The sequence below is a fragment of the Dermacentor silvarum genome, chromosome 1 (genome assembly GCF_013339745.2).
Source record: "Dermacentor silvarum isolate Dsil-2018 chromosome 1, BIME_Dsil_1.4, whole genome shotgun sequence".
Taxonomy (NCBI): domain Eukaryota; kingdom Metazoa; phylum Arthropoda; class Arachnida; order Ixodida; family Ixodidae; genus Dermacentor; species Dermacentor silvarum.
This window is the reverse complement of record NC_051154.1, coordinates 52,423,954-52,447,941: the sequence shown is the minus strand read 5'-3', so window position 1 is coordinate 52,447,941 and position 23,988 is coordinate 52,423,954. Positions and strand designations below refer to the sequence as shown.

Below are 23,988 nucleotides of genomic sequence, written 5' to 3'. Positions count from 1 at the left end.
CAGTCACCGTCTACGATATCTCCCGAAACAGAGGTTTGCTAAGCCACAGCGGCGTCATACACATCCATTGTAAACACGGATGCAACGGAGGCAGTTGAGGCAAGCAATGAACACGTTACCACGTGATCAAACATGGCAGCGCCCATGGGATCGCCGCGAAAAGGGTCAAATTTTGTTTTCGGTTGTTGGAAGAAGGCTCCTTACATTTTTTTCTCGCTATCTTTTGTAATAATAACAGCATAAGCCACCGTTATTACACGCAACATCTGTCATTGGAACAATTAAGCATGTTGGGAGCAATCCTTGCTGGTGAAGGAGGAAATTACCTGCATGAAAAATCACAACGTGCAAGTGCCCAATTAAAATATTCGCTTATTACCTTCCTAATAACTAAGTATATACATCTGTCCAAATTGCGGAATTGAAGCGGAGCAGCAGTGAGGTCAAACTTCCTTAGCCCAAAATTTGTTCCCAACATTTACTTAAGGAGTGCATTCGCGATTATATAAAAATTCATTGGCATTGTGTATTGCCACTTTAGTTTCACGGTGCGCAGGCAGGCAAACAGGCATGGCAGGCATGCAAGCAGAGACGGTGACTATATTGTAAACAGTATTTTGAAGGAACTGTGCCCTCTAAGCCAAGATGCGATTCGGTGGCGGCAATATACTATATATAGCAACAAGCACGTTCGGAATGCGGAATGCGGCCGCCGCGGCGGGCTCGAACTCCCGACCTCGAGCTCAGCAGCACAACGCCAAGCCACTGGTCTACCATCGCGGGGGTGCTAGTCTTTGGATTTCTGCTAAGCAAACAAGACTTCTCTATGGTGCTCACTGCTCACGACTTAGCTATGCGGCAAACACGACTTCTCTATGATACTCGACTTCAATTTTGCGCAATTTCAGATTGTATCGTAAAGTGAAAAATAAAAAATTAGTAATAGTTTTAATTAGTTACCTGGATAGTGCGATGTTTGTGTTTTTCAAGTAAGTAACGTCCGCATCTTCCGGGGATGTTTAAGGATTCTGTTCAAAATAAACGAAAAAGAAAAAGAACACCAGTATCTTACTCCGGCTCTTCTTCTGCTTTATGCGCTTGGTGGATCATTAGCGCCCCCTCGTCTCCTGTTTCGTCGTGATTCCTTCACTCTTTATGAGATGCGCTAATTCACGAAAGTGTTTTGCAATGTAGTTTTCCGCAGAAAGCGCTACGGTATACAATCTTACAACAGACAGGTTTCACTAGTCGTAGCACCAACGAGCGACTTAACGCCTACATTTAACCTAAGTATAATAAAGCAAATTCACCGTCAATTCAAGCTGCACATTGCACAAGTTGATCAATGTTTCCATTCAGCTTGTTATACGCAGTAAACGTTCTATAAGAAAAGAAGAAAGCGCCCATCTTGTTCACGATAGTGCTACGTGCCAAATTAAAGGTGCCCAGGGACCAGTGCGTTGAACGTAAGAGGCGTTAGTGGACGCCTTGCCAGTGATCCGTCTGAGAGCAGCGTTCCGTTCGTGTTTGCCTTGTCGCTATGGGACTCTTATTGCAAAACGGCGGGTAATGAATTCTCTCCCCCCCCCTCTTTCGCCGCGTCGCGCTGCTATACATCAGCGAGTGTCGAAATGGCACCCATAGAACTCACCCACGCTCATCTCCCTATTGTGTCCTCCCTTCCCACTTCTCAACGACCGCCTTCTTCCTCCCAGTTGCCCTTCTCTGTCTACCGCTGTATTTCACTCCACTGTCTCGACGCAAGAATCTGGCCTAATTGAACCTTACTGTCGGAAAGCTCTGAAAAACGCTCTTCTGCTGCGTTTCATCCTACAACGCTCCGTACTGATTGTGCCGCTCAATTCCTGACCTTTGTGTGTTTCTATTTCTTTTTCTTTCTTTCGTTTTCTTTTTTTTTTTAATAAAGGTCGTGCCAGCGCCACATTTACACAGGTTAAAATAGATTTAATAGCATCAGAGCCTCGAATATCGTTAACTCCAGAGCCGATACTGCACATCCACATGTTCTTATCATCCGCCGCCCCGACGGCAATCAGATCAGGTGACCATATGGACTGACTGATGAAACTTTTCTTTTTAGTTCTTTTTTTACTTTTCTTTATTCAGGGAATAATAATCGTACCATTCTAAACTGAAGTTGGGTCATATCAAGTGATAAGTTTCAGCCGACTTCTTGCTGGGCTAGTTAGCGAATGATCTATTACCAGAAACTGACTCAAGCAAAAAATAACAATATGCAGAGACAGAGCGACCGAGAGAAAAGGCACTCTTTCTGTCTCTGCACGGCATCAGCTGTCTCTATTTTTCTTTATTATTATTATTATTCAAGTAGTAACTTCACGTCATTAGTAAATTGAAGTTGAAGGTTAAGGAGACGTTACATTAGATGACAGGAATTTACTTTGTGAAAATAATAAGTACCACACTATTACCCTGGCTTGAGCAGATTAAGATGTGAGAGATTGGGGGAAAATATAATCATTAACTAATCTAATTTTGACTAGCCTTTCCATGCAGCATAATGCTGCACCGGTACCATAACGTGCATCGTTTTCCTACAGACCCGGTAGGGCGAATGCGAATGGTAGGGGTAAAATAAATTCCCGGAAACGCTATACATGCCTTATCTGATACTATTTCAATAGCAGCATAAATTACCTATAGTGGAAGCCAGCAAAAAAGAAAAAAAAAAAAGACTTAGCACAGAAGACTTCGCTTGAATGGAACTGTTTACGTAGAAGGGAACCGAAATTTTGTTCCGTTTAAACGGTATTAACCCAATAAAAGTCCACTATACAGTTGAAGTACTACTGTTCAAAATAGACCGGTTAAAGTAAAGAACGCGAGTAGTCATTGGCATTCTCTATTGCACTTAACAAAGTCTTTTGCTCTAAGAAACTGAAACTGCGCACAGCTTAAAGACTAGCGAATACATTCAAACAGCTTAGCCGACCTCTCAATCTTTCCCTCAGATGAGCCACTGACACTAAATTAAGTTGCGGTCTTTTGGCTATACCGTGCAATTTACTCTAATAGTAAATTGCATAGTACGCTCGAAACTCACTGGTTAAAGTGATTTAAGAAATTTCTGACTAACTGGACAGAACGGAAAGCTTGGCGTGCTCGGGACCCGTTCGTATAGTCGTATTACATACACGCCACATAATAACACACACTGACGCTGGCCTTTCAGCGCTTGTACTTGTCTTTTGTTGGCACGTGTTACGTTTATGCTTATAAAAATACGAAAGCCGCTTCAGATGTACCTTTGCAATTTTTCTCATTAGCGCTGCCTTCCGTAGTCATTGCTGCGCTCGGTAATAGCCTACGTACGCTAGGGCTTGTTCAGCGAATTGTTTAAGGCGTCCTTGGGTTCGCTGAGGATTCCGGCGCTGACGAAGTGCATTCCTCGCGCATTTTCCTGCGCTCCTGTGCGTTTACTCGGAACACGCATTGGCGGTTTCACATCGCCGTGCGCTATACGCGTGTAACGAGGAAGTCGGGGCAACAGGGTTTTTTTTTTTTTTTTTTTTTTTTTTTCCGCGGCCACATCAGAAACAATGCCATGCACAACTACGCAGTTTCCACGTCTTCAGTAGCGTGCACGGAAACTGTGTAACCAAAAGGACACCCTATAATAACAATAAAAATGAGCATGTTTACAAATGGACCCGCCTCATGATCGGGGTTTCCATTCCTGAATTATACGATATATGGTTGTATTTTCGACATGGTTGCACGCGCTTGCCAATAACGGACTAGGCCTGGGGAACGGCGGTTTACATCCCGGTGCCAGACAATGTGGTCAAGTAATTGTTATTGTTTTTTTTAACTTTCTTCTGATTACGTAGATCCGATAGGCACAAATTTCGGACAAAAACAACCCAAGTAACAGCGCAATAAGCATTTCAATTTCATTAATGTGGCACGTCACCGCGTCGCTGACCGTCATTAATTTCACTGACTTGATAACCTCGAACGCCTTTGAGATAACGCTTTGGCATCTTACTGTGTTGCGACTTTGTTCTTCGCTGGACTTCGTCGCAAGTGAAAATGCCCAGTTAACGTCTTCGCCACTTTCATCACGTTACTCGGACGTGACGCAGTACTGAACCGTTGACAATGCTTTTGGGTTGCCAGAATCACACGGCGCGATTGAAAATGTAGGACTTTGCCAAATGACTAAGCGTGAAATATGCGTGCATGTGTGCGTGCGCTCAAATGACATCTACTGATGCGAGAACATGCGGCCAATGCCTCACGGCATCAAAACGTTGCGCTAATGGCGAATTTCAACTGTGCAGTGTCAGCAGTGCTGCATGCCTGCACTCTCCAATTACTTCTGGTCTTTTGTCTACGGCTCTATACTTTCTTGAAAAAGAAATGTGCCTAGTGCGCTCCTTAGTGATATCGGACGCACACTGATCTTCACTGTATTATGAAGACTTGTAATACTGAAATTTCTGCTATGATTCGATGAACTTGTTCTGTATCGCTGATTACGACTTATCAGTGATGCACTCAGTGATGCGGCGGGGAAAAAAGCGCGTTGGTGCCAGACTCGAATAGGCAAAATTGCATAACTCTTATTGCAAAACTTCATGCACGGCAATCAATTTACCGCTCGTCCTCCGATGACATTTGAGGTTCTATACTGAATTCTGAGCACTGGCATTTTGGAGCGCTTTGAAAGCGGCAATACTGGACTAATTTTCGTGCTTTTCAGTGACAGTCGTACGACATAAATGAAACTTGAGGCACTCTAATTAGGCTGCTCTAAATGCCAATTCATAAAGCTTTCCATTGCAAATCATTCTTTTCTAAGTGCAAGAATGCTAGCAGAATGTGACGATTCACATGAAAAACTTCAGCTCGAATTAAACGTAAGTGAAAAAAAAAATCGACTCAACAAAAAAGATCATAAAAAACAGTACTGCTGCACCACATGAAGCCGACAATCAAGTCAAGGAAGTCATAAGCCTGTTTCAGATGTCGCGATTTTGCTGGCGATATCCCACTTCAGAATTAGCCGGTGCGGCAAATGAGCTGGCAGTATATTTGTGGGTGCAATTTTTTTTTTTTTTAATGTTCGGAGCTCTGAACTTCTCTACGAATTCGTAAACGTGGCTCGGACGGAGAACCAATGACAACTCGGATCGTGAGTCACGTCACGGTGGCCCGCCAGTAACGAGTGGGAGAGTAACAAGTTCGAACATAACTAACGTTTCTCGAAAACAAATTCTAATTTTTTTTTACATTGTTTTCACCGAAGCGGACCAACGGCAAGAATAAACCAAATGCGAAAATCGTAGCCACCGCGATCGGTGCTTGTGAAACGGAATTGTGAAGAACGCATGTGTGGAAATTGTAGCTGCGAAAAATGCAGTGAAAGATCGATGCATGGGGTTGTATTTTCTTTATTGGACTGTAGGATTATCTTTATGGGTGCGAGTAAAATTTCTGCTAGACTTTAAATTCCTGATAAAGGAAATGAAAGAATATACGAAGTGTGGAAGCCGAACCCACAACCTCCACATGACATATGTGGTGCTCTGCCAGCCGAGACACTTTCTCTTTCTTGGACATTGATGTACATGTATGTATGTATATATATATATATATATATATATATATATATATATAAGCATATCATAAGAAGCCAACAAACAATAACACCAAGGACAACATAGGGGAAATTACTTGTACTTATTAATTGAAGTAAAGAAATGATAAATTAATGAAAATGAAAATGGATGAAAAACCGACTGTCCGCAGGTGGGGAACGAACCCACGTCTTCGCATTACGCGTGCGATGCTCTCACCATTGAGCTACCGCGGAACCGTTTTCCCATCCACTTTCTGGGGTATTTATGTTTTACAACTAGAACTAACCCTGGTAGTGTTAGCCAACGCCACCACTCACAAACCATCAGGCGGATGTGGAACATCCTTTCTGCCGCAGGCGTCACGAGCATGTGATCTTTTTGGGTGATGGCAACTGGTCAATAAACCCATATATATATATATATATATATATATATATATATATATATATATATATAATAACTCATCCTCCTCGAGAGTGTCAGGGAGCGCTACACACTGTCATGGCGCTGGATGTGGAACATCGATTAAACCACAGAGGCAAGTCGTCGTATGTGATCTTACGAGCACAATGAACTCTCGTACGCTATCTCAAAACATCAACACGGCCAGAGTCGAGTAGGCACTCGATCGCCACGCAATTACCGACAAAAATCTGGAGCAACGAATGACTCAAACCGAGGAGCATGTGGATTCGGCTCCCACGAGCACTATTCTCTATTGAGAATTTGAAGCTTATCACAAATTTAATTTTCATCCAGCGTAATTCATAAAGTTGAATAAAAGGCGAGTAATTTACTATATGCGTTACTTTGCTTCGTTGTCTGTTGGCTTCATGTAGTTGTTACTGAAAATCGAGCCCCTCGGTTTCCACGGTTCTAATGCGCGACGTGCGCATAGTCATGTAGAGTGTAGCTCATTCAACGTTTTAGCACATGTACCCTATGTTGTTATCTATTGATTGAGGAGCTGATCGCTCGTGTACGATAGTGTTGCTTTAAAATGTCATACTTCGTGCACTTGTAAAAGATTTCGCGCACTTATCACCAATATTTGCTTAGCTTGTCAGAAAGCTGACAAGTGTAAAGGCTTGGGCGAGTTGGTAATTTATGACTTGTTGGAAGCCAGCACCGTGTATGTGTCTTTCAGTGTCCTGGTCTTCCGCGTTCTGCTCGTTTTATCAGAAAGCCGCCTCAGTTATCCGACTTTTGCTGCTCCGATAAAGGAAAGATTTCACGGTGTGCGTGTTATCGTGGTAGAAAGGTTGATCATGATTTCACCCTAGTGGATGCTTCTGTGAATAAGGGAGACCATCAAAGAAACAAAAGCTAGCCGTCTTCGTCTGAAAAGAGGCAGGCAAAAACATCAATGGTATAATCTTCTTAACGATATACTATACTGCCGCATGACTTCTGCTTGTTTTTCTTCAACACGTGCGCCTTTGCCGGCCGTCGTGCTTTTCGGAATGGAGATAATAAACCAACGCCCAACGGTGTCTGTGACTCAAAATTTAGACAGCACACGATACGTGTCAGCTACAGTTATGACGCCGGAGGCTCCCCAACATCCGGTCGCCGAGTTACAACCAGCTCGATCCCACGCACAGCTCTATCTTTCTTTTTCTTCTTGCATCTGGCTGCCCTTGAGCATGCAAGCAGCAGACGGCACAGCTGGCATCAGCAGCTGGAGTGCAAAGGCCACCCGTGAAGGGAGCGTATACGGACTGATCTCGGTTCTGCACCCTCCAGCTTCGGCGTGTGGTGGCACTCAAGCGTGGAGCTATTTGAAGAGCGAATAAATGCCTCGCACGTGCGTGGCAAACGTGGCTAAGAAATCGAGCCCTAAGTGACACGGACGGAGACCTATACGTTGCTGGCGACAATAGCCCGCACATTTCATCGGTTGCAGCGTTGGATGCGGCCGATGAGCGTGACCTCTAGCATTATCCCGCGGCAGAGGTCGAAAGGTCGCTCGAGAACTGTGGCGCTGGTGCGAATCCCTCGAATCTTTTTTTTTTTTTCTTTTCGTTTTGCTACTTACGCAAAGTGGACGCACATCACTGCTACAGCGTCCTCCAGGTGCACATATCGCATAGACCCCCGCACGTGCGTCAAAAGGTGGCTAGACTTACTTCGAACATCAGTTTTCTCGGTGTCTGCTCGTTGGCAACTACTGAACAAATCTTTGCTGTCGAAAGTATATTTCTTAGTATAATCACCCGCATTTCAGCTAAGGTGCTCTCAACAATGTTGCAGTTTCCGCAAGGTATTTTCACGACAATAGTCCACCTGTTATGGTTCTCTTACAGAGCACTAGGTCGCCGGCCCGGATCTCGGCCGTGGCAGCCGCATTCCCATTGGGACAGAATACAAAAACGGCTGTGAACTTAGATTTAGGCGTGCGTTAAAGAACCGCAGATAATCGAAACTAATCCAAAGCCCTCTACAGCGGCATCCATTATAGCCCATGAACAGCTGTATATAGGATCGCGTAATATCCCGCCCATAACGAAATCCGCCCTACCAACCATGTCAATGTCGAGGCATCCCGATGTCGATGGAGCGTTCGACGGCAACCTCACGAGAGTTAATGCGGATGGATCTGGCCTTCATGGCAAAGCCACCACAAAGATTCGGCGACACTAACAATTGTGTTCATGAGGGCTGGCCGGTACAGTGCTTATTAGAAAAGGATTGCACACTTTGTCAGTCGTTCGTTCTGCTGACGTTTTTAGGGCGTATTCCCGTAATCATATGTTACGAGCTTGTAACTTTTAGAGCTCTATTAAATATAGGTTTAACAAAACGAATGGTTTAGTTGATTCGTTGTGTCTGGTTCTCGATCGTCCTCTTTTTCCTGTCTTAATTCACGCTACTTCTTCCTAATTAAGCACTAACGATGCCAATTTACAAGTGTTCTCAAAATTAAAGTTGTAACAGACGGTTCCTAGAAGTGACTCTAATGACGTCAGCAGAACAAACGATGGACAAAGCGCCGAACTCCTTCTTATTACAGAGCGATGCATCAGTGCTTGATGCAGCAGCTTTTGCTCACGAAATTGGAGGTCTGAACTTATAGTTCAGACCTCCAGTTCAGTGTTCAGTTCAGTGTTCTTGTTTATATATATATATATATATATATATATATATATATATATAGAAGATATAACTTGTTACCGAGAAACGAGAGAGCTGCGACAACGAAACACAAAAGAGAAGGACAAGAAAGGAGAACGAAGCGGTGTTCTGTGGTCGCAGAGCTTCATTTTTCAAAAAACGAGGTACCAGCTAACCCAATTATACATCCTAGCGATAAGACTGCTGTTCTCGGCAAATATCTTGCGCACAAGCAAGGGCACCGCGTTCTCAGGTCAATTCACATAAAAATGCTCACTACCTTCTGTGTCTTATTTTTAATGTTATGTACTTGAGGCATATCCAGGCACCATCCAGGTTGGTACTATGCTACCATATTATGCAGAGACTAGTTCTAGTCGTTGCCCGGACGTTGAAGTCCGAAGGAATCGGACTTGAACTCTCGGAGAGGCTATTCTTACTCCATCTGTATGTCGCATGGCGTGCGCCCGGGGAGCCAACGCGAAGCGACCGCTCGGCGTCCAGAAAGCAGAGGGAACACTACCAGCTGCGTTTACATGAATGCGGCAAGTGGCGCACCGCTTTTCCAGCGCATCGCATTCGTGTAGTAAGCCACGGCAATACGCTGGGAAGGCGAATCGCATTGACGCGACAGGAGAGTGTAGTTCGAGACGGTATAAGTCGTCTCGCGAGCGCTGAGCCGTGCTGCCTCAAGGGTTGCAGAAGATAGCGCCAACCTTCCCTTTCGCCAACGAACCCCTTAGTAGCGCATGTGAACACTGGCGTTAGTGGCGCAGTAGAGGTAGAGCATCGCGTTTCCGCAGTCGCAGTTCTGGGCTGCGTTTCCGGGCGTGGAGAAAGCTCGTCCCCGGCAAACGCCTACCGAGACTTTTGAAGTCAGTGACAGGTCAACGATGCAACGGCTAATCCCTCTCGAAGGGAACGTGTGCGCCAGCGAAGTACCTCCACTGATTCGACCACATCTCCGCCCTTCTCCCTGCTGTCCACGTCTTTGCCTTTTTCTCAGCTGCTGCTGTGTCGTGAACCCTAGAGTAGCGGCGGTGTTTCACCTTTTGTACAGCACCTCGATATCCTCCTCGCCCGCTTGCCTTTTGCAATGCGCCTTCCAAGCTGTGCGCGAGTAGCGTCTCCGGAATCTAGGCGAGACCAGACATCCTTGCCCCTAAGTGCTTATCGGTGTTTACCGAATGATCCGCGTGACCACGGCGTGTTCGTTGATGAGCCACTAAATGGTCTGCACGTCGTGCCCGTGTGAACTGTATTTCCTGGGGTCACGGAGGTGCGCTGAGCAGGCGCTGCACGCTTTTGGGGGAAGAGCCTCTGCGGCGTCCTTGACCTGTCACTGTGCTGCTACATTCTACTGCAACTACATTATCAAACATCATTGACCAATAGAAACACCCTAGAATTAAGGCCCCGAACCTATTGCCGTCAGCACTGCGCATGCGTAAGACGCACATGGCGTTTCGGGTTTGCGTACTTGCCTCGAAACTTTACGTCAACAAGCATGACGGCACCCATTGAAGCGACGGCTCTCGCCAAACACTAAGTCTGACCTGGTTTTATTGCGATAGCAATTATATGGACACTTCAACCGGATTTCTGCCGTCGGCGTCGCCGTCGCCGCGAGGTTCCCTATAGATAAAATCTTCGCCGCGCGCCGTATGCCCGAGCGGTAGCGTGCGGTGGACGCGCGCTATCACGGAGAGCGAACGCACGGCGGAAAGCAAACGCGACCGTCGCGCGTGGGGCTATGGGAGGGAGGGAGGCGGGGCGACGCTGCGCTCCGGCACCTATAAGGCCTATCTTGCAACCGGGCGCAAGGGGAACTTCCCACTCAATCTCCCACGCGCAAGCAAGGAAGCGGGAAGCCAGCGCCGGAGGGAGCGGGGGGGCGCACTTCTACTCTGCCAACAACCGCGCTCGTCGCTCGCTCGCACCGTCGCTTATCTCCACACGGCTCTGACCTTTACGCGCCGTGCATTCGCCGCTCAGTTTCCGTTGAAGCGATAGACCGCACGTACCTTCGCCCGTTGCTGCGGCGTATGCGCTTGCTGCCAGCGTTTTGACAGTCGTTGTCTGCAGTCATTCAGTGTGATCTATTCATGTTTGTTTGTGCGCGCTCACACCACGCTTGTTCAATCAGTTAGTAATAGTCGGGCCACATTTTCCAACGCACGCTACACATGCAATGCTGCCCGGGTCGGCAGTGCAGCGCTACAGGTGTGTCCCTTCGCACGCGCTGCCCACGGGAAGCGCTTCTCATCAACACCACCGTGTCACACGCGCCTTCTCGTGGTCATCGAGTCTCTCTTCATGTCAGTCTACTTGCGCCGCAGCACACCTGCTTACTTAATCAGCCCATGTTTACTACAATTCATATTGCTACCAAAGCCGCACACCTTACTTGGTATGACTTTGCTGTGTTGCTATCGCATTCATTGCTTCGCCCTTAGGCGAAACTGTGACATTTGTTGAGTAACTGGCAACGTTTGGGACAAAAAATGCTGATGAAAGTTATCGTTTTCTGAAGATGAGAAGGATTGAACAATAAGCACCCGCTCTTTGAGCGATAATCGATAAATCCCACTACGGTGCATTATGCCCACAGAAATGCGTTCGAAGGTTGATGTGTTTTACAGGCTCTCACTTAGCCTTGACGGCAAGAATATTGTTTAACATTATTTTCCTCTTGATCACCAATGTACGCCTGTAAGAAGTGCAGCAGTAGCCCTATACATTATTATGTGTCAATTTCTACGTGCAATCTGTTAAGCAAAGCTTCAGACTTGCATAATTCCGGACCGCAGTTGTCTGTACTTTTTCCGGCGAAGCTGTTATTGGAGACAATTCTCTATGCAGTGGAGAAATACCGCTCCAAATGTCGACGAAAATTCATTGAGGGAACTAGCAGGACGTTTATACCTCGATAAGCTGTGAAAGGCGGGGTCTGAAATAGCGCAACATTTAAAACCTCCTCTATCCACTTGCTACAGAGCGTTTTATGGTGCTATACGGAGTGTTGGCCGAGCATCGCTTATGGTACGCTTACGCCTATACATTTCACGCGCTCAGACGCTGCTGAAAACTGCATTGATTTCTAGGTTCTGACAAGCGCGTCTCTCATAAAACCCCTCCTCCTCCGCCTTCCCTCCTCCTCGTTTCTCCTCTCTTTCGCGCTCCTTTTTCGACCGTTGCGCCGCCTACACCGCTTGAAACACGTGCACTTGTTTATCTTTCACCGCTGATCAGATTCGACGATCGCCGACTGTGTTCGTCGCTATCGTCGTGCTCCTCGCCAGTCGGTAGACGCTTCTCGGGCGAAAATGGCGATGGAGCGTGATCGTAAACAAACGCAGCCAGCGCCCGGGGGCTCGACGGTCCACGTGATGCCATTAGGCCAATACCGACGCGGCGTCGGCCTCGGACAGGGTGTGCGAGGAGGCGGCGGCATTCTTCAAAGCGTGACGCTACTTTTTATATATAGTGGTTTTAGTCTCTCACAGACACGAGCGACGCGCGGTCAGCTTGTTTTCAAAGCGACGAACAGGCCACGAGAAGGCACCGTCGCGTTTCGCGCAATCGGTTCGGCAGCGGAGCGGGGGAACATTCTACTACAACGACCGATAAAAACACACAATTATCGAACGGGCGCGCCACTATAGTGTACTATAATATTATTCTCGCACACTATGGTGCTATTACATTCCGCTACATGTATGAGCGTTATGCGCACGCGCATTAGCGCTCGCGCTGAGTGGCATCGCGCAAATTAGTTTTAGCAGGGCCGCTATTTTGTAGCGATGCCTTTAAAGTAATAATGCCTTTTCGCGCTTATCGCGCTTTGTCAGTGGTCAGAGCGACGGTCCGCTCACGATATCAACGTTGATAACGCGAGCGGACCGTCGCTCTGACCACTGACAAAGCGCGATAAGCGCGAAAAGGCATTATTACTTTAAAGGCATCGCTACAAAATAGCGGCCCAGAGCATCGCTTACGTTCCGCTCAGATTTCATGCGCTGAGGCACTGCACGGAACTGCGTAGACTTCACAATTTTTGATAAGCTCGCGTCTTACCGAGACGCGAGTGACGCGCCATCAGCTTGGTTGCGGAACCACCGAGAAGCCAAGACGAACGCTCCGCTCAATCGGCTTTATCGCGATGCGAGGGAAGCGTTCTACGTTCCGCCGCTGGCGCGAGCGTTGTGCGTATGCGCACTAGCGTTCCCGCTGAACGGTTGTGTGCAAATTGCTAGCATGCACCGGTCTGACGGGGAGTAGACTATAAACGCTCAGCAACAGCCCTACATTTTTGGATACACAAGTCTGAGAGAGGCGGACAGCGAACGCTCAGCTACAGCTGCCTATTTCCAGCTCTGCGAATTTTAGGGCCTATGCTGCGTTCCTGATAAAAAATTTTCCTTTGGCTTTTTGCTTTTCCATTACGAAGGTGCATGTTGCATTGCGCGTAAAAAACACGGACAAAAGAAGGGCGTGTAACCGTGTTCCTTCTTTTGCTACACGTTCATAATGGTAAAGTACATAAGCATCAACGTACTTGGTCACCTACTATGTGCTATCGTCATCCTTATAAAAGGCTGCACGCGAGCCCGTGCCCCATATAGCCGCTTCGACCGCATGTTGTGCGGCGCCGCGACGAGATGCGAAAACAAAAGGGGGACAACAGTACTTACATCTACTTGCACCCCTGTCCCGAACGCTTCTCCACCTTAGAACAGACTTAGCTAGGCGGGTTTACGAGCCAGTGCGCATACGCAGAACGCTGAAGCGATCAGCGGTTTTACGCATTAGTTTACGGGGCGACACTTCACGCCCGCTCACCCCAGCGGTGCGCGGCCCAGCGAGCGAGCAGCTTTGCAAAACCAACGTGACGGCCACCAGCATGAACGCCGGCGCGCTGACATCGTCAACTTCAAACGGCCCTTTGAGACGACGTGAAGTGGATGACCGTTTTCGAGAACGCCAAACGGGCGTTCCGCCGTTAACTCGCGCAACGCCCTATAAAGACCACGTTAACCTTAAGATTAGATATTGGAGGCAGCAGTATGTGAGGAACCTTTAAAAGTGAGTGTTTTCAAAGCGAAGTTTTCTTGCCGAGTTCGAGGCACTTTTTTTTTTTTACTACACGTAAATATGTGTATATAATATCCAGCCTGTCTATAATTCTCTGCAAATAAAATAATTTCTTCGCATAACATGCTGCTCTTTAATACTAATATAACTGGGATACCGATTATATGGACACTCCAAGCGAATTTTTGCCGTCGTCGTTGTCGCCGTGAGGTTCCGCATATATTTAGGTATATGCATGCTATATGCCATACCATGCTATATGACGTGCGGGTTATATTGCCACACCATTCTACCACTAAGTAGCTCATACCAGGTTTTACGTTTTACATTTTTGACAGAACTATTCCCAATGATTTTGAGAATGGTAGCCCACAAACACATGTCATGAAACAAAACACTGACAGCGCATGCCTCTTATCTTAAGTCTTATCAGACTTACACATTAACAGTGCGAAACTATCAGAACTCAAACGTGAAAATTACGTAATTTTATTAGCGCGGCTGTGCACTTTATCTCAGGGATCGGCCCAGGAGGGATGTTTGAAACATACCCGATACAGAAAAGTGGTGGTAAAGTCGCTCACTAGGACGTTGGCTTTAATTAATAACCATAAATGAAATTGCCCGACGGCAGCATGTAAACAGAGGACCCCTAACACAACAGTTCGTTTTTACTTTCAGCTTACGTTTACTTCAATTCATACTGCCACTACACTTACGAGTCTTACCTTCGTGTAATATTCTAACTTGTTGCTATAGAATTCATTGATTCGCCCTTATGGCGAAACAACTGATATTTTCCGCCTCGAAATCCACACTTTATATGCACACACACGTTTCATGAGCCAATTACACCGAGAATGCTTCGCTTTACGTAGATGTCAACTTGTGTTGAGCGATTTTTTTTTCTCGTTCAGATCATGCGCTCAGCTGGCGCGCATGTTTATGTGGCGTCTACTGTAACACGTCTACTATAACTGGCACCAGAGAACGTCTTGCGTTGTACCTAGGGCTTGAATTCAGTAGCCAACTTTTTTCTAACGTAACGTCCTCACTATTAGATCCAAAACACCACTAATATCAAATGATACACTGAAAATATCAATCTACCTTTATTTTGTTGTTCTAGCATAATAAAAGCAAGCTTCCTCTATATTCATCACATGATAACTTCAATCGTGACTGATAGGTGGCGAAGCAAAGTGCTCCGCCCGAGCAGGGAAGGATCGCCGGGCTAAACCTCTTCTCGTGCGACGCTGCGCTAGAGACTACGAGCGGAGCGAAACATAACCCGCCGAGCTAAAAGTCTAATCTTTCGTGTTGCACGCCCGGCGGAGCAAGAGCTGTTTTATTCGCATTTTATATGAACGCACTCTATCGTCTTTCTGGGAGCAAATCGGAGTAAACGGTAAGTACGACACGTGGCACGATTAGTCTTAGCAGATTCTGCCGTTTTTCTCCGCTCGCGTGCACTATCAAAAGGGAAAGAAACATTTAAGAAGGGGTGCAGAATTCGAAAGCAGGGGCACCTCAGTTCCTTTTCGCATCGTGCCTCGGCGCCGTTCAACACGCGGACGAGTAAGCTTAAATTCAAATCAAATTATGGGGTTTTACGTGCCAAAACCACGATTTGATTATGAGGCACGTCGTAGTGAGGAACTCGGAATTAATTTTGACCACCTGGGGTTCTCTAACGTGCACACAATGCACGGTACACTGGCGGTTTGGCATTTCACCCCCATCAAAATGCGGCCCGCGGCAGGGATTCGATCCCGCGCCTTCGGGGCTTAGTAGCGCAACGTCATAACCACTACGCCATAACGGCGGGTAACGAGCAAGCTTAACAACGAGGCTATCTGGCAAGCGATCGCGCGTTTGCTTTAATAAAAATAACGATAGTACCATGTAGTATCAGTCGGCTGAAGATGTATACATCACTGTGTAACGACGAGCACACACACTGTATAACACGGAACACATCATGCGTTTTTTTAGGTCGAACATATATTTTTTAGATTACTTGAAGAGAGAGAGAGAGAGAGAGCAAAGAGAGGAAAGGCATTTAGATTACTTGAAGCTTATATTGCAACTCGCCCTGCTCAGGGGGATCACCTGAAGAGGCGAACATTACTCGTGCGAAAAACTGCGATGTCCATGTAGCTAATTGAAGGTTGTCTAATTACTTTTAATAAATCATATCGCGATACATGTCGAAATTGCAAAATTGAAGCCGAATAGTAGTCATGTTGGCTTAGCATAAGTCCGAAGTCTAGGAGCCCTTTTTGTACATCAGTCCCTTAAAATCTACTACTAAATACACTGGCGCTCCAGTTTTCCAGAAGCCTACCTCTAGCACTTTGGAAGGAACTTAACTGGAACGCCAATGTATTTTTTGGCTGATCTTTAGGACGGATGTCTCTAAAGTGGTGCTAGTATTAGGCTAAGAAGACATGACTTCTACAATCGCGACATGTTCCCAAATGCAAATTTTAAAAAAAAGTTTAATGTGTGAATATTTACTTAGGTGTCTGGACATTGCGATTTTTCATGCAGATAGTTTGAGCCTTCTTCAGAAATCCACCTGAAAATCCGTTACACCGCTATCTGTCAAAGCAGACTTTCTATCTATCCGTACTCAGAAAGAAAAATAATAAAAGGTGATATAGGTCGTTTGGGGAGAAGTTATATGAAGGCGTCTAGCCTATGTGACTACGTGAGTACAGGTCATCGTCTAAGACATGTACACATTAACCTTTGTTTGTTACTTTCCGTGCGCAAATATTCACTCCAGATAAAATTCAAATGAGAGAAATATTACTCGCGAAGGTTGCGCTAATATCACCACACTTTAATCTTCACGACAGTAGTTAGCGTTCAGCAGTCTGATGGATGTAGTAAACCAAGCGTCACAACTAAATGGCCACTCGCTATTCATCGAAGGGCACACCAGGCGCCTTCACTGTCGGCAATGCACACATAAAACTAGATTTCCGTTTCCAGGCACTTGACACTTCCCATAAGCAGCTCCTGGGACGAGCTAAGCTGTCTCTGGCATTCTGCCTCGTCACTAGAAAATGTGTCGCTTTTGGACGAAACGCTGGCCGCCCAGTCTGCCATCAGCGGCTGTTTGTCCATCACAAGGGCGTCCTCCTTGGGCGTGTACAAGCGGAACTGCTGGCCGCTCGTCGCGGGCTTCGGGAGCGGCACCGGTGGCAGCCCCACGGTATTGCACCTGTGCAGGTCCTCGGGCCCAACCGGCTCGGCGTACGACGCCATGGACGTGTTGAGCGGCGTCTCCGGCGCCGTGGTTCGGCTCGACTTGCCGTAGGAACTGGAACTGCTGTCCAGCAGAGTGAGCTTGGCGCCGCCGTCCTGCAGGAAAAAGTCCGGCACAGACTTGTGCTGAAGCCTCTGCTTGCCGTCCTCCGGCACCTGGTCGCGCAGCGAACCTCGAGGCTTCTGCTCAGTCGGTTTCAGGCGAACGCGACTCAAGTCGTCTTGGCTCTGCGACGACGCACCGGCCGCGGGCGCTCGCTGAACCATGCCCGGCAGCGCGATGCCGGTCACCTTGCGGGGCACCGGAGGTTTCCTGGCCACCGTGTCCTCGCGCTGCCGCAGGTGCGCGATGCCCACACGCACGGGCTCCTCGCTCAGGATGTTGTGGCAGCTGACCGCCAGCCGAGGCTCCATCTGCGGCGTTTCCGGACGCGTCGTTGCAGTCCGCTGTTGGGGAGCCCGCGTTGTGGAATCGAACGATGATTCGTCGTCCAGGTCCGAAACCGATTTCGACGTTTGCTTGAATGCCGTCAACGGTACCCTTCCGCGCCCTTTTACAGAAGGCTTGCTCTTCGCCTCTTCCGGCGCGAAGACGCCGTCGTCCTCCTGAAATCCCAACGAGGCGAAGTCACCGACGCTCGCCGGGGACTTGGGGAGTTTGCCGTTCTTCGCCTTCGCTTTTCGAAGGCTGTCGGGTTGGGACCGATGGGCAGCGGAGATTTCAGCCACCTTCGGCGGCTCCGGGAAAACGGCGTCATCCCGAGCGAGCTTCGCCTTCGTCGTCCGCGGTGAGCTTGTCACGGGTTTCTGTTGCGCCTTCTTGGGGTTCGACGCGTCGATGGAAGAATTGTGAAAGAACTCGCCCTTCTCGAGCGCAATGTTTAACAGTCCGTCGCTGGGCCGCGAAGAAGGTGCCGAGCCGTTCAGCTCTTCCCGCGAGCCCACGGACGCTTCCTTGAAGTCAGTGGCCAAGCTGCCCTTGACTCCGTTCGACGTTGGCGCGGCAAACTTCCGTTGGGCATCCTTGGAGGACGGCGGCCTGCGCCTGGAGCACACACAGGCCGACAACGACACAAAGAGGATTCCGAGCACAATAGCTGACCCGGACGCAAGGGCCAGATAGAAGAGGATGTCGGGGTAGTTGACGATGAAGCCACCCGCGACGGCGCCAGCTATGATGAGGAGCATGCCAGTCAGGTAGAGCAGTATGACGCACACCCGTGAGCACCCTCGCTCCATGGCCGGCCTCGGTGAAGCCATGGTGGAACCTGGACACAACAGCGGACAATAGTGAATTTAGGCGGCACGTCGGGGGACTCTTGTCAAGTGGGTCCTGCCACAGTGCTTTCTTTCAATTCCCTTGGTTTCAAAGTCACGTATCAGCATCTAAATGACGCTCAAATGTCGTCAGCTAATTGATTGTTTATTGCTCCAAGCAGTAATAGCTAGAAAACCGGATTTGAGCGTCCGTAACTTCAGGTTGCACTGCAACTATGAAAGGACGTTTGAATGAAACAAGCGAAAACAACACCTAGTTATTAATATAGGTATACCGAATTAACTGCATTGCGCCGTGAATTACTCACGGATGTAAAAAGTAAGTCGGACTACAAGACTTACATTCATAGTAGAAAAGGACTTGGTCCTTTTTTACTCCTATATTTGTCACCACTAAAGCATTGTCACATTACAGATATGCTTCCGCCTGAAAATAAGCAGTATGTGCATTTCTTCATCGCTTGTCTGACACCTTGATGCCTTTATACCGTCCAGCAAGCTCCCGCAGTTTGCAAAGAAAAATAAAATACGACATAAATATACCACACAATAAAACCAACAAAAAACAGCGTCCGCCAAGCATACGCACACCTAATGTAAGTATAATGGCTATACGAACGCGCGGAAATGCCTTACAGCATATTATGTAACTTGCACTTTACGACGTACTGCCTTTGTGCGTTCAGTCTCCGGCGCTATCTTGTACCTATAAGGAGTTCTTGTATAAGCAGTTCAGCTGTAACTGTTGAGATGCTGAAACAAATGTGGTACTGTAATCACCCGAGGCCAAAAACCCATCCCCTGAAAGATGCAACAAGCAAGCCAGAAGCGAGACTCGCATCAGGTATTAGCTTCGCAGGTGAAGTTGCATCTCGATTTTATTTGCTGCTCGATATCTTCAAACAATGATTACAACTGTTAAGCAAACTACTATACCCGCCCCTTTTCAGCGAAGTTTTCCTTCATGGGACACTGCAAATTCAGGTTCGTTTTGAGTTTTCCTCTGCGAGCAAGTTTTTGTTCTGAAGGAAGGGAAGATATAAAAGAAAACGTAGGTCATCAAAAATAAAAAACAGTGGCCCAAGTGCCTGCTCAAATTTCGTGCGTAGTTGAAGAGCGTACTATTTTTCCCTCTCTCAATGACCGCAATCCAGCTCTGCAGTACGCGAGAAACACGAGATTGCTCTACTTGATTTTTTGTTTAATGTTCTACTTTCAACAGCGCAGTCGGTTGACTCTCGCGCATCACGGAATATTTCGGTCAGTCGCTTTTCGTGGAAAATACGCCTAAAAATGTGAGAACAAGGATGACGGGCTTAATAACAGACCTCAACAGAGCGCCTGCCAACCTCCATGCCCTAATGCGCATATGGCGCAAGGTGCGTTCGCTGTTGTTGAAAATTCTATCATTTCCAGCCGCCATGGCTCAGTGGCTATGGCGTAGTGCTGCTGAGGACGTGGGTTCGATTCCCAGCCGCGGCTGTTGCATTCCAATGGGGGCGAAATGCAAAAGCACCCGTGTACGTTAAATAAGCCGAGGTGGTCTAAATTAAACCGGAGCTCTCCACTTTATACGGTGTCACTCTGAACCACAGCGCTTTTTCGGGTCGTTAAACCCCGTAATTTATTTTAAAGCCCATTATTTAATTGCAAGGGGAAGGGAATATGGGAGTCGTCGTCCGAAGACCACTACATGATAATAATATTATTATATAATAATATAAGATAATAAAAAGCGCGACTACATCAACCGCCCAAGTCATGTGGTGTTGATAAAGTGGAAAAGGAGACTTCTATGTTCGAAACATGTGGGTACATGGCGCCGCTTATAGTGCGTGGAATTTGGTCATTTATTTTTCTGTTTGGAGCTCAACAATACGCGCTGCTGGACTGGTTTTGTTTCTCAATAAAACGGGCATCGCTCCACGGTGTCCGGCGGATCTTGGAAGTAATACGCAGACCGAATCACAGATGCCTGAAGTAGTCGAGCGGGATGCGCCGGAATACACCTTAGACTCCTCGCCATGTGTGCTGGGCGCGAGATCGGATGGGACAAGCGCGTGCTAATCATGCGCGATTTTATCGAGGCGTAGGATTGCATGTTATCTGTCTGCGAGCAGAACCGCGGATGACAGTGTGATTTTTTTTTAATTATGGGGTATTACGCGCCAAAGCCACGATCTGATTATGAGGCACGCCGTAGTGGGGAACTCCGGGATAATTTCGACCACCTGGGGTTCTTTAACGTGCACCTAAATCTAAGTACACGGGTGTTTTCGCATTTCGCCCCCATCGAAATGCTGCCGCCGTGGCCGGGATTCGATCCCGCGATCTCGTGCGACAGTGTGATCAATGAGCCATAACCGACATATGCAAGCAGCAAAACGTGCATGCCTATGTATCGGTAAGGTTCCGCATGCATATCGCAAGGATGCTCACGGCGCTCTTCATCAACTCATGTCGAACGCGGCAGGTATCGCCAGACGTCGCGCGTTTAATCCGGAGTCGACCGCTCGAACATCTCAGACAAGTGTCGGTCGGTCTGTACGTGGTTACACTTTCGGGTCCATGTGAGGTGTGAGACAATCTTAAAAGGAGTGGTGAAAAAAGACGAAGTTAGGAGGAGCACGGAGCAGACGGGTACAGAGCCGCTAGCAATCCAAAACTGGTACGGAACGAACCCCCTTTCGCGGCCAAATTTTCTTTTTTTTTTTCGTTTCTTTTAAAATTCCAGGCCGACGCTTTTCACGCATACACGAGCCTGCGTGGCCAAAGGCTTCCGTAAAACGGCGCTTTCGGAGCGTGTATACGGCCGCAAACGAGAATGCGCCAAGTCGTTTCCAAGTCATTTTTCACTGGGATTCATTAAGCACTTCGCGGTGAGCTCTCGCAGTGAGTTTCCCAATCCCGTCTATCGAAAAATATTTTCATAAGCCATCCCATTACAGCGCAGCGCGATAGAAGTGCTCTTTAGAGCGAACAGGGAAATGGGGGGGCTGAGCGGCGACGCTTAAGAGGGAGCTCTTTATGCTATCGTCTCGGAACGGCGAGCAAATCACCTCAAAGCTCCTCCTGCGATTTCTTTCTTTTTTCTTTTTCACCAAAGAAGGCGTGCGACGGGTGCACGCAGAGACGCTTGCAGTCACAAGTAGCAAGGACAAGCGAAACTTCGAATACACATCATTTACCTCGCCAGTTGCTGGCGACAGCTTTTGGCGATATTTGCACCTGGTCGTCGGGCGTGACACGGCCACAAGTGCGCGCCAGAGTACAGGAAGCGGCAACCCTGACAGCGGCATACCTTCGCCGACAAGGTCTGACCATATCAACAGAAATATGTGCACCAGTGGCATTTACACGAAAACCGATGTCCTTTTCAACCCTGTGTGCATCGAGGGCCAGTAAATTGTGTATAGATAGTGTACATGTGACGTCACGCAGCCATATCTCACCACGCTGGTACCCAAAGACGGCGACTACGATGACGTCAGTGCAACGTATTATCACGCGCAAACTGTTTTGCTTTTTCACGGCGATTGTTTTTCACCGGTTTATCATTGTTATCGCTCTGACGTTCGACGCAAGAAGCGCTTTTTGTTGCTGTCATGCTGTCATGTTCCTTACTTACGCCCCTTCTCGACCTGCTGGCACCAAAAGATGGCGTCCGCGATGACGTCCGTGCAACATATGTATAAGAAAACTCGCAGGTTCTTAGCCGTTATTGCGGATCGTGACCTCATCTGGAATCCCCATGTCTCCTACATGAAGAAATAACTCGTTTGTATCGAGAATATGTTTAAGTTCACAGCTGGAAAATCGTGTGTTACAGCTATAACACGTCACTTTTTTCTCGGATTTCTGCGATACAGACTTCCCGTCTTGTACACTGTAGTGCAAGGAGATCGGTCTTGCATGCGTTGGACAAGCCCAAGCACTTCGGACATGTCGTGGCCTCCCGAGATGTCCTTCGACAGCTGCCACGATTGTCTTTGCACAGGAGCACCAGATAACCACTCATACCGTGGCTAAGACGCTAAGAGCGCACATTTGACACATTTCACGGCTACCATCCCACCATTTAGCCGTTTTGCCAGGGCGACGACCACAGGCTACAATCTGTGGTATTGTGTGACGAGACACCATGACTCGATACCACCTGGCTTCAAGCCTGCGAAACGCCCAACATCGGCATTGTGGTGTCTCCGGCAAATTGACGTGTGCCTGGGATTGTTAAGAAGGCAGACTTGTCACTACTAGCCCTGAAGCAGTTGTCTCAGCTTCTCCTAAACATGTCTTATTTTGACCGTATACGGACAGTTCCTCAAATTCACCCAGCTTTACCGGAGCAATAGAAGAGACGCCATCTCCTTGCAATTTAAATACTCTCACAATACGAGGTCGACAGCAGCAGCACTTGCTGGTCTTCAAGGTGCACTCAATACTGCTCCAGCAGCCACCAAATCTTTCGGCCATTTTCTGCGATTCGAAAGCAGCCCTACAAACTCCGCAGTTTGCCCTACGTCATGGGTTACACGAGCAGCTAGTGTAAGAAATAAGGCACGCTCATCGCCAAGGGGTCGAGAAAGGACACGACATTGTATATCAGTGGTTGTTGAGCCACTGCGGAATAGTCGGCAACGACAGCGCAGATGAAGCTGCTCGCTCGGCTCATCAAAAACATCAACGGGTGCTTATATACCACTCTCAAGAACGGATGCTGTGCGGCAACTTCAATCACTTGCTCGCCACATCGCACAAGTTTCTACGATGGAATTCACCGGGTTTCACAAACTAACGCTTGCACTCTTTCAACCCTAACTTGCGACTTCGCCTGCCACCTGGACTCTCCCATCGCGAAACAACTTACTGTGTCGCATGTGGTTGCGCGTCGCGTTTAGAAATGCCGATTCATTCCTAATAGAAACGGCCAACAGTGCGCGTGCAATTTGTGCGGTTGCGATGAGACTCGAGAGCACCTTCTGTGTCACTGCTCATGCTTTGACGCTCAGCGACCGTGATCTGCAAGCTAAACTCAGCCTGTTGGATAATAGAGCGCTCTCGGAGGAAAAGATCCTGGGACAATGGTCAGTGCATTATTGCATGCAAAAGGCAACAAAAAACCTTCTGCATTTCTTAAAGGCTACTGGACTGTACGAACGCTTGTGAAAGCGGATATTCCTGTTTGCTTTTTCAATCTACATGCGCAAATCTAGGACGACTGCCAACGCTCCATGCAGGATAGTTACTCTGGAACAGCTTAATCATGCCCTACGTCATGTATTCTGCAGAAGTGAGGTACAAAACGCCCGTTTACAGAAAGAAAAAAAAATAAGGAAGCTAGTATAAGAAGTTCAAGCCCGCTGTGTTGGAGTACTAGAGAAATATTTACCGGCCTGAATTGAATTTGAACTGAATTTCGTACAGCGAGAAACAGCCAGAGCGACGGCAGCTTTCCATTTCTTCACGCCACTTGCGGCTGTTCAACTGGTCAGCCAATACACTCGTCTGTTTGCAATTCTTAATGCGACATAATACATGGCAGTACTGTTGCTGCTACTTCTTTCGGCCCGGGGCAATAAACGAATAAGCGGACTGTTCC

At 47.6% G+C, this 23,988-nt stretch overlaps 1 protein-coding gene across 8 annotated transcripts in view; it reads right to left on the bottom strand.

The window, feature by feature from the left end:
- Nucleotides 1-15,688: 15,688 nt before the first annotated feature.
- LOC119463076 (uncharacterized) overlaps nucleotides 15,689-23,988 on the bottom strand; it is a 51,183-nt gene continuing 42,883 nt past the window's right edge. For all 8 annotated transcript variants that reach the window (XM_049668048.1, XM_049668060.1, XM_037724108.2 and 5 more), the window contains one exon: nucleotides 15,689-18,379. In XM_049668048.1, coding sequence (XP_049524005.1) covers nucleotides 16,818-18,371 — 1,554 coding nt within the window. In that variant the 5' untranslated portion in view covers nucleotides 18,372-18,379 and the 3' untranslated portion in view covers nucleotides 15,689-16,817. The remainder of the gene's footprint in view (nucleotides 18,380-23,988) is intronic.